The sequence below is a fragment of the Trichomycterus rosablanca genome, chromosome 8, assembly GCF_030014385.1.
Source record: "Trichomycterus rosablanca isolate fTriRos1 chromosome 8, fTriRos1.hap1, whole genome shotgun sequence".
Taxonomy (NCBI): Eukaryota; Metazoa; Chordata; class Actinopteri; order Siluriformes; family Trichomycteridae; genus Trichomycterus; species Trichomycterus rosablanca.
Window position 1 is genome coordinate 8,196,874 of NC_085995.1, and position 16,825 is coordinate 8,213,698.

General features: G+C 41.7%; 1 protein-coding gene across 1 annotated transcript in view; it reads right to left on the reverse strand.

Annotated features, from left to right (window-relative positions):
• The window catches only part of gpc3 (glypican 3), a 195,639-nt gene that overhangs the window by 48,324 nt on the left and 130,490 nt on the right, over window positions 1–16,825 (reverse strand). The window contains exon 6 of the mRNA XM_062999806.1: window positions 16,707–16,818. Within this exon, the coding sequence (XP_062855876.1) occupies window positions 16,707–16,818 (112 nt within the window). The remainder of the gene's footprint in view (window positions 1–16,706; window positions 16,819–16,825) is intronic.

Below are 16,825 nucleotides of genomic sequence, written 5' to 3' on the forward strand. Positions count from 1 at the left end.
CTTGCTCTCCTAAATGCTAACACTGCAAAGTTCATCAAGAACTAGCATGTTTAAAAAGTTCTCAAGTAATCTTCTACCTGTAGGTATTTGCACAAATGATTGTATTGTGTTTAGTGTCGTCCTACACTTGTTCTCATCCGTTATAGCAGCCACAGTAATCTTAGACAGCAGAGGAAACTGAAGACAGCTGACACACTTTCATTCGCCAGCAGCGTCAGTTTTGCGCCGGGCGGGACGTTCGGAGACGGAGACAGAGACGGAGACCGACTGCTCCACAGGGCATTTAAAACTGGGCGTGAGCCACATTTACAGTGAATTATTATGCTCCATGCACAGTTTTCTAGGTCAGTTTAAAATCTAAAACATGTTTCGGAATTCTCAGATTACTTGCTGACTGACCCTCCAGCCTTGACTGCTGATGCATTTTTGGATGCATTTTTAACAGAAGAATTTTGAAATAAGACAGACATGCAGTGCTTTTTGTTTTTTTGCATCTGTGCCTGTTAACATAGAAACAATTATTTCCTCATGAATGCGGGCATTTGTTTAGTTAAGATCTCTGCTAAAAACCCTCACTTGTGATGTAAGCATCGCAGGATAAATCTGATAACCGTTTAAAAAGAGGCATTTGCTTCTTGCCCCTGGGCTTAACACGTTACCACTGTGATTCCCAAAGTCATGGGGTCTAGAGCTATCTCTCTGACTCTTTACACCTACATGTACTCATTCATTTCCAGATCCTGCCTACTAGGAACCACTGCACAACAACATTTGACGTGTTTTAGGGGATGTGAATATGATGTGCTATATTTTTATCACCCCATCATAGGACAAACACATGACTTTCATATTTACTTCCTCTTGGTTGATGACTAACTACAATTTGAATATATTAATATACTGTATATGTTAACAAAAATACATTCAGCTTAAACCGTTGTGTCACCTTTAAGTAGCTCTATAAGCTCCCCAATTTTCACACTTGAAAGAACAGTAATAATACCCCTTGGAAAATGACTCACTCAAATGCATGTGAACGTCTCAAGTAGGAAAATGTCAAAGTATTTGCAATTTAGTAATAAAAGTACTTCAGGCGCCCAGGTGGCTGCGGGATATCCCACTAGCACACCAGCGCTGTGATTCCGAATGCTCCAAGTTTAAATCTCAGTCGACTGGACGCCCCCTAGCAGACATAATTGAAAGTGCCTGCGGCAGACAAAATTGGGCAGTAGTCTACTGGGTGAAAAAAGACCGCGGTGGGGTCTTGTGGTCTTTGATGCTTTGTAAACACCCTGGTTAGTAGCCAGTGGAGAAACGCAAAAAGAATAGCGAGTGACTCTCCATATGCAAGACTGGCCTCACACACTAATCCACCGAAGTATGAGTGAATAAGAAGGGGTCAGTGGACTGCACATGTGTCGGAGGGAGCGTGTGTCAGGTAAATATACCCTTCCGATGCGATCAGGGTCCCCAGCAGTGGTGGGCTTGCTTAATAGACTCCTGCACTACCTGAGCACCTTGAAAATATTATTGATAGTCATTTATTAATTTAATCATGAATTTTGTGTGTCCATATGAAATCACTTGAAGCATATTCTTACAAATCACTTATTTTGGCATATTTGTAAATACATATTCTGGTCATTTCTGAGTTAAGGGGGAACTTTAAGTGTTCAGGGGTGGTCGGTATATTCTTTATCTAAGTCAGGACAATTTTAACAGAGGTGTGTGGATTGACTTCTCTTGTCAAACTTCAGGCGTCTTATCAATAGGCCCTGACACTAAGCAGTCCTTTCACACTCTGTGTGTGTGTGTGTGTGTGTGTGTGTGTGTGTGCACACTCCCGTTCTTTCCCTCTTATTGTGACGACTCAGGTTGGGAGGCCCCCCATAACAAAAGTAAAGAAAGGTGGAGAGGGACCCAACCCTCACAGGGAGACCCTCTGATGACCCGCCGCAGACAGGAAACAGGAAGTCGGACCTTTGACCTTCCAGAGAGGCTCCCGTAGCGCTTCCTGGCACGAAAATCGCTTACGGAGAGCTGTGCGAGCAACGCGGGACTCGGACGGGCCATGAGAATGAAACGGCAAGGCCGAACTCTCCCAGGGAGCCCAGGGGAGGCTCCGGTTACACTGCAGCCTGGGAAAAGAGCACAGGAATGCTGCCACCTGTAGGTCTGTTTCCTCTCTCAGGCTACAGGCATGGAGAGCAGAAACTACATGAGCTGGTGGATGGTGGATGTTTAAATACGCTGTTTCATTTTATCAGCTTTACTTACTATATAGGAGCACTTTGTAGTTCTACAATTACTGACTGTAGTCCATCTGTTCCCCAACATACTTTTTCTAGCCTGCTTTCACCCTGTTCTTCAATGGCCAGGACGCCCACAGGACCACCACAGAGCAGGTATTATTTAGGTGGTGGATCATTCTCAGCACTGCAGTGACACTGACATGGTGGTGGTGTGTTAGTGTGTGTTGTGCTGGTATGAGTGGATCAGACACAGCAATGCTGATGGAGTTTTTAAACACCTCACTGTCACTGCTGGACTGAGAATAGTCCACCAACCAAAAACATCCAGCCAACAGCGCCCCGTGGGCAGCGTCCTGTGACCACTGATGAAGGTCTAGAAGATGGCCAACTCAAACAGCAGCAATAGATGAGCGATCGTCTCTGACTTTACATGTACAAGGTGGACCAACTAGGTAGGAGTGTCTAATAGAGTGGACAGTGAGTGGACACGATATTTAAAAACTCCAGCATGCTAAAAAAGTATGTAGAGAAACAAATGGACTACAGTCAGTAACTGTAGAACTACAAAGTGCTTCTATATGGTAAGTGGAGCTGATAAAATGGACAGTGAGTGTAGAAACAAGGAGGTGGTTTTAATGTTATGGCTGATCAGTGTATGTACATATACCTGGTACAGTACAATGGAATTGTCTTTCTACATATCCCAGCTTGTTTGGAACTGGGGTCAGAGACCAGGGTCAGCCATTGTACAAAGCTCCTGGAACAGACAGGGTTAAGGGCCTTGCTCAAGGGCTCAACAATGGCTGCATGGCAGAGCTAGGATTCAAACTCTCAACCTTTTGACTGATAGCCCAAGACTCTACACACTAAGCTACCACTGACCTTATACAGGATCTTTAACAGATGAACTTAACTTTTGCTCTCAATATCTTAATGACCAATAAATAACCTGCAGTAGATCAGTCAGTTCCAGAAGCACTGGCACCTCAAGAGGAAATTGGTAAAACAGTCATAAAAAATATCTTTCTGGGAAGGAGGATGGTAGGAAGGGCAATAACTTCTCAAAGTAGCATTTAGGGGTTACCTAGTCTCTAAATGCAATGACCATATCAGCAAACTATTTAGAAGTCTTGTAAAAAGTAAACCTCTGTTCGTCTAACCACAAATGTGAGCAATTAAATATCGTTTGCAAGACTCGACTGTACTTATAACTGTGACAGGAACCAGGTTTTATGATTATATGAAATAAAAATTGAGATTTTTGGCAAGTAAGATGGGTTTCGCATAGAAAGTACTATTATAATAGTCTATATACTATATAAAGTCTCCTGTTTCCCATTGTTACTTATGATGAAGGAACCTTTGAGGCTGATTGTTCTCTATAGTCTTCACATTTGTTGTACATGCTAGACAGTATGTACCTATACTACTGGAAGTACACCAATTAGATATTAAGTAAGTAATTAAGTATGTATGTTATGGTTAAGGTTTTGAATGTAGCCTATTCTAGAAATGTTTATAAGAGTTCCAACCTTAGACTACTGAGATTGGCTGACAACGTTTTTGGACCAAATTTTTTTCTACTGGATTCCCCCCCTTTATCACCAATCTAGTAATTTCCAATTCCCAATTGTGTATCCACTACTTATCTAATCAAGAGTTGGATCACCACATGCCCCCTCTGACATGTGTACAATTTGCGACTGCTTTTTATCACCTACCAGCGTTGGGTTCTGTATTGCGTACAGTGAGCCATGCTATGCACCATGTGACAGCAAACCACCCCCCTCCTACAGGTGCCCAACCAGTCCCGGAGATTGCACATCACAACGAAAGCAGGAAGATACCCTGTCCAACCTTTCCAACAGCCGATTGTGTTTGTGGCTCTGCTGATATTCAAATTTGCAAGTTTATAGACCACAGTGGTGTGTTAGCATGTAAGACCACTGCACCACCCGAGTGGCCTTGTTCCAATTCTTTATTAAGCCATGTTTCTAAAAAAAGCAGATGTCCCTTGTAGTGAATAAAGTCTGGCTTTAAGAGATTAGAGTATATACAAGGGAAACATGGGCCCAGTTTAATGTAAATGACCTTTCACTGAAGATTTCATAACTATTTTTTAAATAAAGTATTTTCTAAATGTAAAGTAACACCAGAAAATGACAGCTTTTTATCACCAATCTAGTCATTACCAGTTCCCAATTGTGTATCCGCTACCACTTGCACAACCCTCGATCTGATCAAGAAGAGTCAGATCACCACATGCCCCCTCTGACAAGTGTACAATCTGCGACTGCTTTTTATCACCTACCAGCATTGGGTCTGTATTGTGTACAGAGGTACAGAAACCACCCCCCTCTCGCAGGTGCTCCAACCAGTCCTGGAGATTGCATATCTTCCCTCCCTCAAACACAGCCGACTGTGTTTGTGTAGATGCCTGGTCAGGCTGGTGGCTCTGCTGACTTTCAAGTTCAAACACCACAGTGGTGTGTTAGCATGTTAGACAAGTGCACCACTCAAGTGGCCTTGTTCCAATTCTTTATTAAGTCAAAATTTCCTAAAATGTCTTTTGTAGTGAATAAAGTCAATAGAGTATATATAAGGGAAACATGGGCCTGGTCTAATGAAAAAATATCTTTCACTGAAGATTTCATAAATCTTTTCGAAATGTAAACACTTATCTAGGATCACCAGCTCATTCATAAAATCAGACAGAGACTGGAGCAAAATGCATAACGTTATCAGACATTAGACTATAGCACCTTTGGGATGTGCTAAAGGGAGTGGTTCACAGCACAAATATGCAGCGGACAAATCCTCAGAATCCTGTAATTCAATTCAACATGGACTAAATTATCAATGGAATGTCACCAAAAGCCAACACAAAGAAACTGAGACTATTTTAAAAGACCAAAAACACTTACTCACTCACTCACTTTCTTAACCGCTTATCCAATTAGGGTCACAGGGGGGTGCTGGAGCCTATCCCAGCTTTTCAATGGGCGTAAGGCACACAGTAACACCCTGGAGGGGGCGCCTGTTCATTGCAGGGCAGACACACATACACACACCCATTCATTTACAGGTTAATTCAGTGTCTCCAATCAACCTGACTGCATGTTTTTGGACTGTGGAGCTACCAGAGGAAACCCACGCAGACACTGGGAGAACATGCAAACTCCACACAGAAACGACCCAGACTGCCCCGCCTGGGGATTGAACCCAGGACCTTCTTGCTGTGAGGCGACAGTGCTACCCACCAAGCCTTTCATAGCATTAGTATGGTGTCTTAATACAACAATCAGCAAGTGTACATGTTTTACATTTAATTTAGAATAAAACCAACTGTCCCACTTGGTAATGTAGGGAATTCTATTGAAATGACCGCCCATGGTAATCATGTATGCATTACAGATACAGAAAACATATATAAGGTTGAAAAATATTACCGTTTGACTTGAACCATGATGTAGAATAGAACACCTTTATTTGTCATACATACATATACATGTGTACAGTACAACGGAAGCTGGGGTCAGAGAGCATGGTCAGTCATTGTACAGCGCCCCTGGAGCAGACAGGGTTAAGTGCCTTGCTCAAGGGTCCAATAGTGCCTGCAAGGCAGAGCTGGAATTCAAACTCTCAACCTTTCAATTGATAGACCAATGCTCTACCCACAAGGCTACCACTGTCCCATGTAACCACCAATGTAACCACCAATGTAACCACCAAGGCAAGGGCTATTCAGTATATGCAATCCTAAGAACGATTTCACCCAAAGTAACACAGCAGAAAAGCTCCAGACCCTGTGTACTAATGAAGTGTCACTGAGAGAATCCAGACCAAAGTCAGGAGCAATGTTACAATACCATATGCTCACAAACTACAGAAATAAGAGCATTAAAAAAAAGCATTATGTTTTCCAGTCTTACACAATCAAGAATCATCTAAACCACAGTGCTGAAACAATCCAGTCCAGCTCTGGCTAAAAACGTGATGGAAAGGTCATTGCCGTATGCAGTTATAATTGTGTGTGTGTGTTACTGTAGTTGAACAGATGTTGTGGACGTCTTTAGTGCAGACAGGGCGTGTGTAGAGCACAGGGAGCAGGATGTGAATGTGTGCTGGAATGTGAAGCACCAAACTCTCCTAGCATACCTGCTGCTTGTATTCAGTTACTGGATCTAATTAAGAAAAAAGAAAAAGATGAAAAAAAGAGTGGAAGAAGGACAGAGCACAGGGGCGTCTCATTTCCAACCCTGTCTAGCCAGAGACAGGACACAAGGGGGTGAATGGAGAGAAAAACAAATTCTAGGAAGAAAAATAATGGAAATACAAAATAAGAAGTGAGAACAAGGGTGAATATTTAGACAGGGAGTGACAATAATTAAAAAAGAGTGGTACCAAAGGACAGGATAAAAAGAGACAAGAAACGCAGCACTCCTTCAGACCCAAACTCAAGAGATGTGTTTTATTTTCCCAGGACATTCCGTATAACTACGCCGCACCTTCTCACCTCTCTGGCCCTGCTCGAAACACTTCTCACAGTTTGACTGAAAGGTCCAGGAACCAAAGGCCAATCAGATAATTGCAGCATTTTGATGCAGGACCCTGCGCTCGATGGGAGCGAGGCGGTCTGCTAAGGTAATTCTATCCTCTGGGAAGTCCAACAGATGGTCTCAATAAAGCCAGAGACGGCAAGACATGTTATACAAATATTAAAGCCTAATTTGACAATCAATGTTAGTGAAACTACATACCGATGCAAGACAGGACAGATTACATACGTATACAACCACAGGCCACAATTCTTTCTCCTTTTTGCCCCCTAGAGTGCCTTTAATCAACACACGCACAACTAGTGGAATTCATCTATAACATAAAATATGTCAGTCATGTATAAAGAATGTATGAAATACTGCACAGAGAAACAACACTATTACCTAGCTGTAGCAAGTAAGACTATAGTAAATGTTCTTATATGAAAAGAGTAATGGTATAAATGCTAGAAATTTTATTTGGCAATAATTTATTTATCAGGTTTTCCTGCTCTTCAGTCTTGTTCCTCGGCTGCTCCCGTTAGGGGTCGCAGGCGGATCGTGATCAGCATTATTGATTTGGCACAGTTTTTACGCCGGATGCCCTTCCTGACATGACCCTAGCAGCTAGGTACCTATAGGACAATTCAGTGTCTCCAATAAGCCTGGCTGCATGTTTATGGACTGCGGGAGGAAATCGGAGAACCCGGAGGAAACCCACGCAGACATGGGGAGAACATGCAAACTCCACAAGGAAATGACCCTGACCGCCCCACCTGGGGATCGAACCCAGGACCTTCTTGCTGTGAGGCAACTACCTGCGCTTCAGTATGCACTCGATGCAGCAATAAAAATAACCTCTTATCATAAGTCTCTTTATAAGTCAGTTGAAGCCTACTGGTTAAGGTACTGGACTAGTAAGCAGAAGGCTGCTGGTTCAAACCCCACCCCTGCCAGGTTGTCACTGTTGGAGCCGTGAGCAAGGCCCTTAACCCTCAATTGCTCAGACAGTGTCATATTTCTTAAATAGACAGTGTGGCTACTCGTGGTAACCAGGGCAGTTGTAGCCTAGCAGTTGAGGTACTGGATTAGTAATCAAAAGGTCACTGTTTCAAGACCCACCACTACCAGGTTGTCACTGTTGGGCCCTTGAGCAAGGCCCTTAAGCCTTAATTGCTTAGACTGTACACTGTCACAGTACTATAAGTCGCTTTGAATAAAAGCGTCTGCTAAATGCAGAAAATGTAAATGTAACCGTATACGTTTACTTTCCAGTAAAAATGGTAGCATCACTTCTTTAAATCAAGCATTTTCATCGGCCAAACAGTGCTAATGTATGCTATTGTATTAATAGTTTAACATGTTCCTATAGCATAGAAACCTCTCATAAATTCTCATAGATAAACTTATATATGCTTATAAGTCATAGAACGCTCACAAGCTGGATATTCCTTTATAAGGTCACTGTTTATGTGTGTGTGTGTGCGTGGGGGGGGGGGTGTCCCTCATAATCTAAAAAAGCCTTACCCTTGTGTTCTGTTGACATCGACTTTACTGCCTTATACTTTGGCATACCAGAGATATCAGTGTTGTGCGAGTCAAATACAATTACATTGTGTTCAAAATTAATCAAATTAATTAACCAAAATAACCAAAGAATTTTGCAAAAGGTTGTGTGTGTGTGTGTGTGTGTGTAGGAGAGTCAGCTGTACCCTCAACACCAGACAGAAAGCAGAGGTTAGTGGAAGTTAAAACTGAACCAGCGACAAGTAACCCTGTCTCAGCCACTGTCCCTCCCTCTACAGACATGCCAATTAAGTGTCTGCGTAGACCGGCTGGCTGATAGCAGAGCTCAGATTCGAACTCAAGCGCTTAAGATCTCAGCACTGACAGACTAGCATGTTTTACCACTGTGCCACCTGAGCGCCCCACTTTCTGTTTCTTGATATAATGATTGGCCAAAAGCATGTGGACCCTCCTGAATTCTGATGAGTTCAGGTGTTTCAGCCATACTCACTGATATGTCTATGAAATTAATTATATACTTATAACGTTGTGTTAACAGTTTGGGGAAGGCATGATTGTACACTTGCACCCAAAGCAAAGTCCATTAAGAGCTGAAGGAACCACAAGAGGATGTGGAGGAACTGCAGTTGCCTGAGATAATCAAACATCAATGCCTGACTTTAGACATGATTTATTAAGTAAATTGACACAAATTTATACACACACAGTCCAAAACGTTGTAAAAAACGTTTACAAAAAATTATAACGACATACAGGTAGGGTAGGGTGACGCCAATGACATTGAAATGGGAAGTCCTACAAGCTCTTGGTCTGGTGTTTAGCCATATTGTGGACATTCCAAAAAAACAAAATGAAATTTGTATTATATACAATAATAAACAAATGAGAGTGAAAAACACAGAACTCTTTGAGAAACATCCTGAAAAATCAGCTGACAAGTCTTGATATCTGTAGATACTACTCCAAACATTACCATGTGATGACCTACTTACTCATGGAAAAAATCTAAACCTGGCTCAGATTGTTTATTGCCGGTTTCACTGATTAATGCTCTTGTAAACCTGTTTCATATGTCACTGACAAAGATGAATTAGATGTGAAGGTCCTTGAAAGATCAACCTAAGTACAGTGTTGACAACTTACCAGCTTACACCATTCCAGATACTAGAACTCCCACAGGGATTTGATCTGGACCATAAAAGAGCTATTGACAGCATTCTGTCTGTAAGTGTTTATTACTAGTTTTAGAGCTGATCATTACTTTCATGCCGTACAAATTAATACCCTTTAAATCGAAATCTCCCAGTGTTTGGAACATCAAGTCCACAGCTAACTTGATCAGCCAGGAGAAGTCATGGTTCAGCATGCAGATAGCACACATGGTCTTTGAACATTCGCCGACATTAAATAGCTTTAGCACAAAGTCATTTTATTTTCTCTGTTTATAGAGGCGAGTTCGTTTTGAACTTGGCCCTCGTCGGGCATTACATCAGCCATGTTTAAGTGTGAGAAAGCAGATCCAGAAGAGCTCAGGGAGGCTAAGGTTTTCTCCATTCTGTTTCATCTCTATAAAATATTTCAGGATGTTTAGCATAGTCCCTGCAGTCACAGAGTAGCAAGAGGTGCTAATCAATGCCAAACGTTCTGCCACAAAAGCTCCAGTACCGCTAGACTCAACAAGCCACGTGAGACAGGGCAGTCACGGTCGGTTTTGAAACAACGCGTCCGAAGCTGGAAGAAAGTTCATAGCTTCATAAAAATACCTCTGTCAACACTCAGAAATGTTTCATAGCGGTGAATCTAAATGATGGAGAATGAGGAGGAAATGTAGAACAGAGGCTCACAGCTGGGCGTCTGAGAAGATCGGCTCAAGCTTCAAAAGCCAAAAGAGATTTTCCTCTGCCCTTACATTAAACAGACTTTACCAGGAAAGGCTCTCTCTGAGTGCACTATTTGTCTCTATGGACATGTGAGCTTTATTTTGACACCTGACCATGATGTTGATGTTGGACATCCAATTTCAAATCCATGGGCATTAATATGAACTTGATCCTCTCTTGGCAACTATAACAGCGTTCCAGCTTTGACTCTTCATTAATGGACTGCAATCAGCATTTCAATTCACCCCAAACACCTCAAAAACAGTTAATAAATGGTCTGAGAAGCAGGTCTCCAAATTCTCCAGATCTCAAAGCATCTGGATTGTGGGATGTTCTGGCAAACAAGTCTGATTCAAAGTGGCCCCACCTCGGTTCCTGACACCACAGGACACGCCTTGATGGGTCAGGGCTGTTTTTGAGCAAGGGGGACTCACACAATACTAGGCAGGTGGTTTTAATGTTATGTCTGATTGTTGTAGTATTTAAATCTAAATATTATTAAGCGTATGATTTTTAACTCTGACACTAGCATTAAACTACGGCCATTATCTCACTGGCAAGGAGTCAGATCTGATACTTTATTATACAAAAAAATCAAGATGAGGAAATAAGGAATAAAGAAATATTTGACTCTTTTAGGTGTGAATAAGTGACTAAATGAATGGGTGAGTATGTGATGTGATGCAATTGATTGGTGCTCCAACCTGTGATTGGCGTCCCATAAATGCCACGTGCCCAGTGTTTCTGGAAAGGCTCTGTGACTCATAAAGTGGTTCATAAAACTAATAAATGGATCAACAACCACACAGGATTCAACGTTTTGTGTAGTATTTTGTAATTATTGGTAATTCTGCTGTTTTTTGTTGTTATTGAAGCAGTTTAAGCAGTACTTAGTGTGTGTGTTGAGGGTTTGTAAATTTACCAGATGCATCTGGTTTAAAAAAAGAGACAGCTTAAGTAGAGGCAGGTCAGTGGCTGATATATTTTGTAGAAGCACTATGCAGAGGAAGCGATTTTTCACTTCAGGTCAGCGAAGGATTGTAGCCCTGTGGTTACATATGACAATCCCATCAATCAGCTGCTGTTATATACAGTATGTATTGTTGCAGTTTAATAGATGATGCACTTTGCCAAGTGGCTAACACACAAATTCTGAAAATTGACATTTTGTTGGCTGAAAAGCTTTAATTAAATTATTATTAATATTGTTATTATAATTACTCAACAAAGGCAACATTTTCCCAACAGCATGATTTCAAAACAGCGTATTAGGCGGGTAGGCTACATGCTTTTAAAATTGTAGCAACAGCATGGGAAAGACCCTTGATGTCAAGGCCCTCCACTGACCTACAGAGCCCTGACCTCAACCCTACTGAAGACTTTTGGGATAAACTGAAGCGGATGATTGCAAACCAGGCAGTTTCAACATCAGCGCCTGACCTGTTTGCTATTTTGACTAATAGGGCACCAATTCCCACTGACACAATCCATTATGTGGAAAATCTTTTTGTAAGATGTTGAGGTTGTTTCAGCCACAAACGGAAGTAGTGGGATGTCCAACAAGCTTGTAGTTAAGCATTAACATACTTTGGTCAAACAGTGTATGTGTTCAAATGACTGGAATCCCAAGCCTGCCATTGAATACATGGTCCTTAAAAGTCCAATTTCCTCTAAATTCCTGAGCCCAATGCAGAAACACACCTAGGACAGGACACCAATCCATCACTAGCCTTACCCCCTCCCCAAGACATAGCCAATTAAGTCTGTATGTGTATTTGAACCCTGGATCCCAGCGGTAGTGGGCTAGTGTAATTCACCATAGCTACCTAAGCACCCATGTATGTAAACAATTAAAATCTAATATCAAAAACAATAATGGTGTTTTAAGAAATCTGAATTAAGCTTAATTCAGCTTCGCTAATTATTGAGTTTAGGTGTTTCAGCCACACCCACTTTTTTGGCATTTTTCCCAATTTTTCTTGTAATCTAGTCGTATCCAATTATCCGATTGCATTATCCTTCCTCTCTACTGATGCTGATCTCCACTCCTGATTGAGGAGAGTGAGACTGACACACGCCCCCTCCGACATGTGTGCAGTAGCCAACTGCATCTTTATACAAGGCGAGTTTATATGAGGATCAGCTTTGTGTACGGAGAGCCACACCCTGATCAACGCATTATTCCTCAACTCTGCAGGTGCCATTAGTCAGCCATCAGTTATGAGTTACGAACAACAAGCCAATCGTTGTTCACGTAGCCACCCAGTCCAGTCAGATGGCAGAGCTGAGTTTCAAAACCAACAAGTTCAAAATGTCAGCTCTGGTGTGCTAGCGTGTTTTACCGCTGCGCCACCTGAGCGGTGCCACACCCACTTTTAATATACTTTGTGGCACCAGTTTAAAAAAGGTTTTTTTTCATCATGTTTTAGCATGACTGTGTTCCTGTGCTCCTATTTTGATGAGTTTGTTGTGGAGAAACTTCAGTGATCTTATCTCCTCCCTACTGATCACTGCTGGGATAAACTGGAAAACTAATTTGAAGCCAGGCCAGTGAACATCAGTGCTTGACCATAGGTACAAATTCCTAGAGGTGCACTAACCGAATCTACTGGAAAGGGTTCCCAGAAAAGTAGAGGCATTTATGTTCATGAACAGGGTGCCAAATCCATATTATTTTCATGGTTTTGGAATGGGATGTCCAAAAGCTTACGGTCTGGTGACCACATATTTTAAGCCATATGGTGTACAAAGGGTAGTTCGTTGCTCATAAAATTTAAGTGTTGATTTGGTTTCTCATGTATAATACTGTGACCAGTGGCGTCTTGGATGAACCTCAAACAATGTTTTTTTTAGCTAAGATATGACACAATTTTGCCCTCAGTGTTTAACAATTAATGCAACAATTAATAATTACTACATGATTTACATGAATTCACATCTGTATCTGTGTAGCACGAGCCAGAGAAACCAGAAGCATTTTTTTCCCTGAGCACATCCACCAAGCCAACGTTTTTCCTCATCTTTAAAAAATGTTCTGTTTATGTCTGATTTTCGCTAAACGCTTCTACATGTGTGTTTGGACTCTGCGGTTGCTTACAGAATCATAAATATTCACCAACTGTTTTATAGCAACATGTCAATTCTGTTAAGCAGCAGTGCTCAATTGGCCAAAAGGAGATTTTCTGACATCACAAGAGTGTAGTTTTTTTTACACTGCTGATTGGCTGATAAAAAAAAATTTGCTGAATCATAATTGGCTCAAATCATTATTGACAGGTAAGCCCACCTATTCACTTATACAATTTCTTAAGTGTTAAATGCCATATAGTACATGGTACTTTAAAGTCATTAATGTTCATGTTTTACTATCACTTTTATCCTGGTCATGGTAGGGGTAGGTTGAATTTCCTCTGAATTTCTTGGGGCAATACAGTAACACATCTAAAACAAGACACCAATTCATCACAGGATCCCTCACCCCCAACCAAAGTAGGCTAGTGAATTTACCATTGCTGCCTAAGCACCTGTGTACGTAATGAATAAAATCGATTATATATTGGTGTCAAAAATAATATTGGTGTTTTAAGAAATCTGAATTAAGACAGCAAGAAGGTAATTTAGCTTTGCTGTATATATGCAGTTTTATATGACTGTTACAGTAGGGCTGACCAGTATGGCCTAAAATTTGTTTCCATATATATCAAGGAATTTTAAATAAATTCTAATACATTACAATTTTTAAAACCTTAATAATAGTTACATGGTACAAATATAGTATTTATTCCTAATTTGGAAAGTTTACAATTACTTCTTTGACAAAACATCCCTGTTGGATAACTTACTGAGTATGAGATTGTAATAGACCCACCTGCTGTACAGCTCAGAAGAGAGTGCAGACTACATTATGATGCCCACCTGCCATGCCTCTGTGAGATGACTGACAGTGTTATTTCCTTTAACCGACATCTCAGCAGCTCACTGAGCGTTTATTCACTCCAGCTGAATGCAGGTGTGTCGAATTAATCACAGCTTCTTCGCCAGAGAACGGCTGCGACTTGCGGCGACTCTCAACTTATGGCACCTTTATACGTGGACCCCACAGATGGAGCCAGACTGAATGAGGACTGCATCAGTTATTGCTGTAACTGCGTTTTAGCCACTGCTGGTTTCTATTGGGTTTCCTCTCTTTATTCTGTTTTTGAGACACACTGGTGGACTGAGTAGCTGGCACATTTGTGACAACTGGTTCTGAGTCTGTTTCTATCCCTTGTCTGTCAAACAATCAAACAGAGAGGCCAGCAACCCTCTGGCAAAGAAGCCATGATTAACATACACATCTTCACCTAACGTGAATTTTACATTTTATACAAAGTGACTTACAGTACTTTGACAGTATATTGTCTAAGCAATTGAGGGTTAAGGGCCTTGCTCAAGGGCCCAACAGTGACAGCCTGGCAGTGGTGGGTCTTGAACCAGCTCTTTTGATTTTCTTTGACCAAATCTTTTGATTACTAGTCCAGTACCTTAACTACTAGACTACAACTGCCCTGAATTAACACTCAATGAGGTGCAGAGACTGCCATTTATAGGAACTAACACAGTCAGTCATCTGTACCACCTTGCCCCTTCTGCCAGTAGTTAGTGGCATAGCAAATGGGAAAAATACTTTAGAATGGGCCCATTACAAAGATAGCAAACAATGTTCTTCCTCCTAACCAGCATATGCTGCTATTTATGCAGATATATAAAAACATAGACGTCCTGTCAGCGTAGATGTTTATGAGGGTGGTGGATGTGTTTATCACTGTTTATATAGAACTCAGGCTTTTCGGGTGCACTCTTCCTTCACAGCACACTCAGCTTTATAATCAATGTGGGCAGCGCATTGCTTGTCTCCGTACAGCTGATCCTGATCATGTGATGCTGTTTAAGTGCATTCTTTAGTCTGTGGTCATGCCCATGTGTGTAGGAAGTCCAAACACAATTTTAAGCCAAGCCCAGTCTGTCTGATTAACATAAAAATAAGTCCAGTCTGCATGAGGTAATGCAGCGGAGTAATTAAGAAAATAACGGTTTGTCCCAGAGAGACGTGACCCTTCCCTGGACCCCTGGACTTCCCCATGTCCTACTCCGATCTGCCTCTCCTTCCTGTTTAAACAAGAGTACCATGTTAATCCACTCAGACAAGCCTGTTGAGCGCAGGGCCTCAGTGGACTTCTCACGCACACGCACACACACACTCACACAAACTCTACCCTGCCTGCACGGGCATAAAATATATACAGAATATATATCGTATAGACAAAAGTATGCAGTAACTCCTGTTAATGATCAAGTCCAGGTGTTTAAGCCTCAGCCACACCCACCGCTAATACGTTTCCACAATCAGTTATTCAAAATAAATTATATGCCTTCAACCGTGTTTGTGGAAGGCGCTTTCCTGTTCCAGCATGACTGCACCCCTGTGCATGAAGCAGGTTCCATAACTACATGGTTTTATGAGTTTGGTGTATAGAATTTCCAGTGGCCAGAACAGAACCCTGACCCTAATGCCATGTATGAACTGGAACATTGAGTGCAAGTCAGGCAATTTTGTGTCTATAGCATTGGCAGTGCATTAATTACACATACTGCCACCCTAAAAGACTTATTTTACTATTACCCTTATGCCAAAACCCCTCACAAATTGCTTTGTCTTTGCAGAGCTCTTTGCAGAGCTTGGCTTGAGCGGTGCTGTAAAAAGTCATTAAAGTGCAAACATGAGATCAAATCTACCCTGAAAGCATCCACATGTTTAGCTGTATTTTCCTCACTGTTTCACTTTTAAACTTGAGTTACAGCTCGGGTGCTGTGAAATTGTGAGAATAAGCTTCTCTGAAAGAGTCTAACATACTTATCATTAAAAAAAAGCTTAACGTGGTCTAATGTACTAAAAGAACAACACAGGAACACTGAACCTCTCTTAATTATTACTGGTCATAAGTTTTCTCCACTAATTAAATTCCTCAGTCGTTGTTTTAATACAATAAGCCACGTTAAGTGTTTGAAAAAGCCTGAATCGCTTTTATCGCTCCATATTAAACGGTTCGTCTCATTGGAGGCGCTTTAAAAAGATCAGCGGCAAACGAAAAACACAAGCCCAACGCTTGAGCCCAATGCGGCACACTCCATAGGAAACCACGGCACAGCTGGCGCCCTAAAATGTTTGTCTCTGTGACACAAAGGTAGTTCAGATCCATCAAGAGAAACCACATTTACGGAAACACACGTCAAAGCTAATATATGACCCATTTCTTATATACTCAGAATACTGAATTCCACATGTTGTTTTGACTGTAGTACAGATTTGTTTTGAAGATACCTGCAGCCTTCATCCCGGAAGAGCGCTTCTACAAAGCCCACGGTACAAGCGTAACAGGAAGGTAGTGATAACACGTGCTTTGGACATGAATTGAAGTGAGGATTGTTTTCCAGACGTGTGCTTGCAGGCTCCCACGGTCATGACTCACCTGGTTGATGTGTTTGAGTTTGTCGATGATCTGGCTAACGACTGGCTCGGGGTGCTTCTGCTTGGAGTCTGAGCCATGTGGGGGGTTTCTCTTCAGCCCTGGATTTGGAAACCTGTATG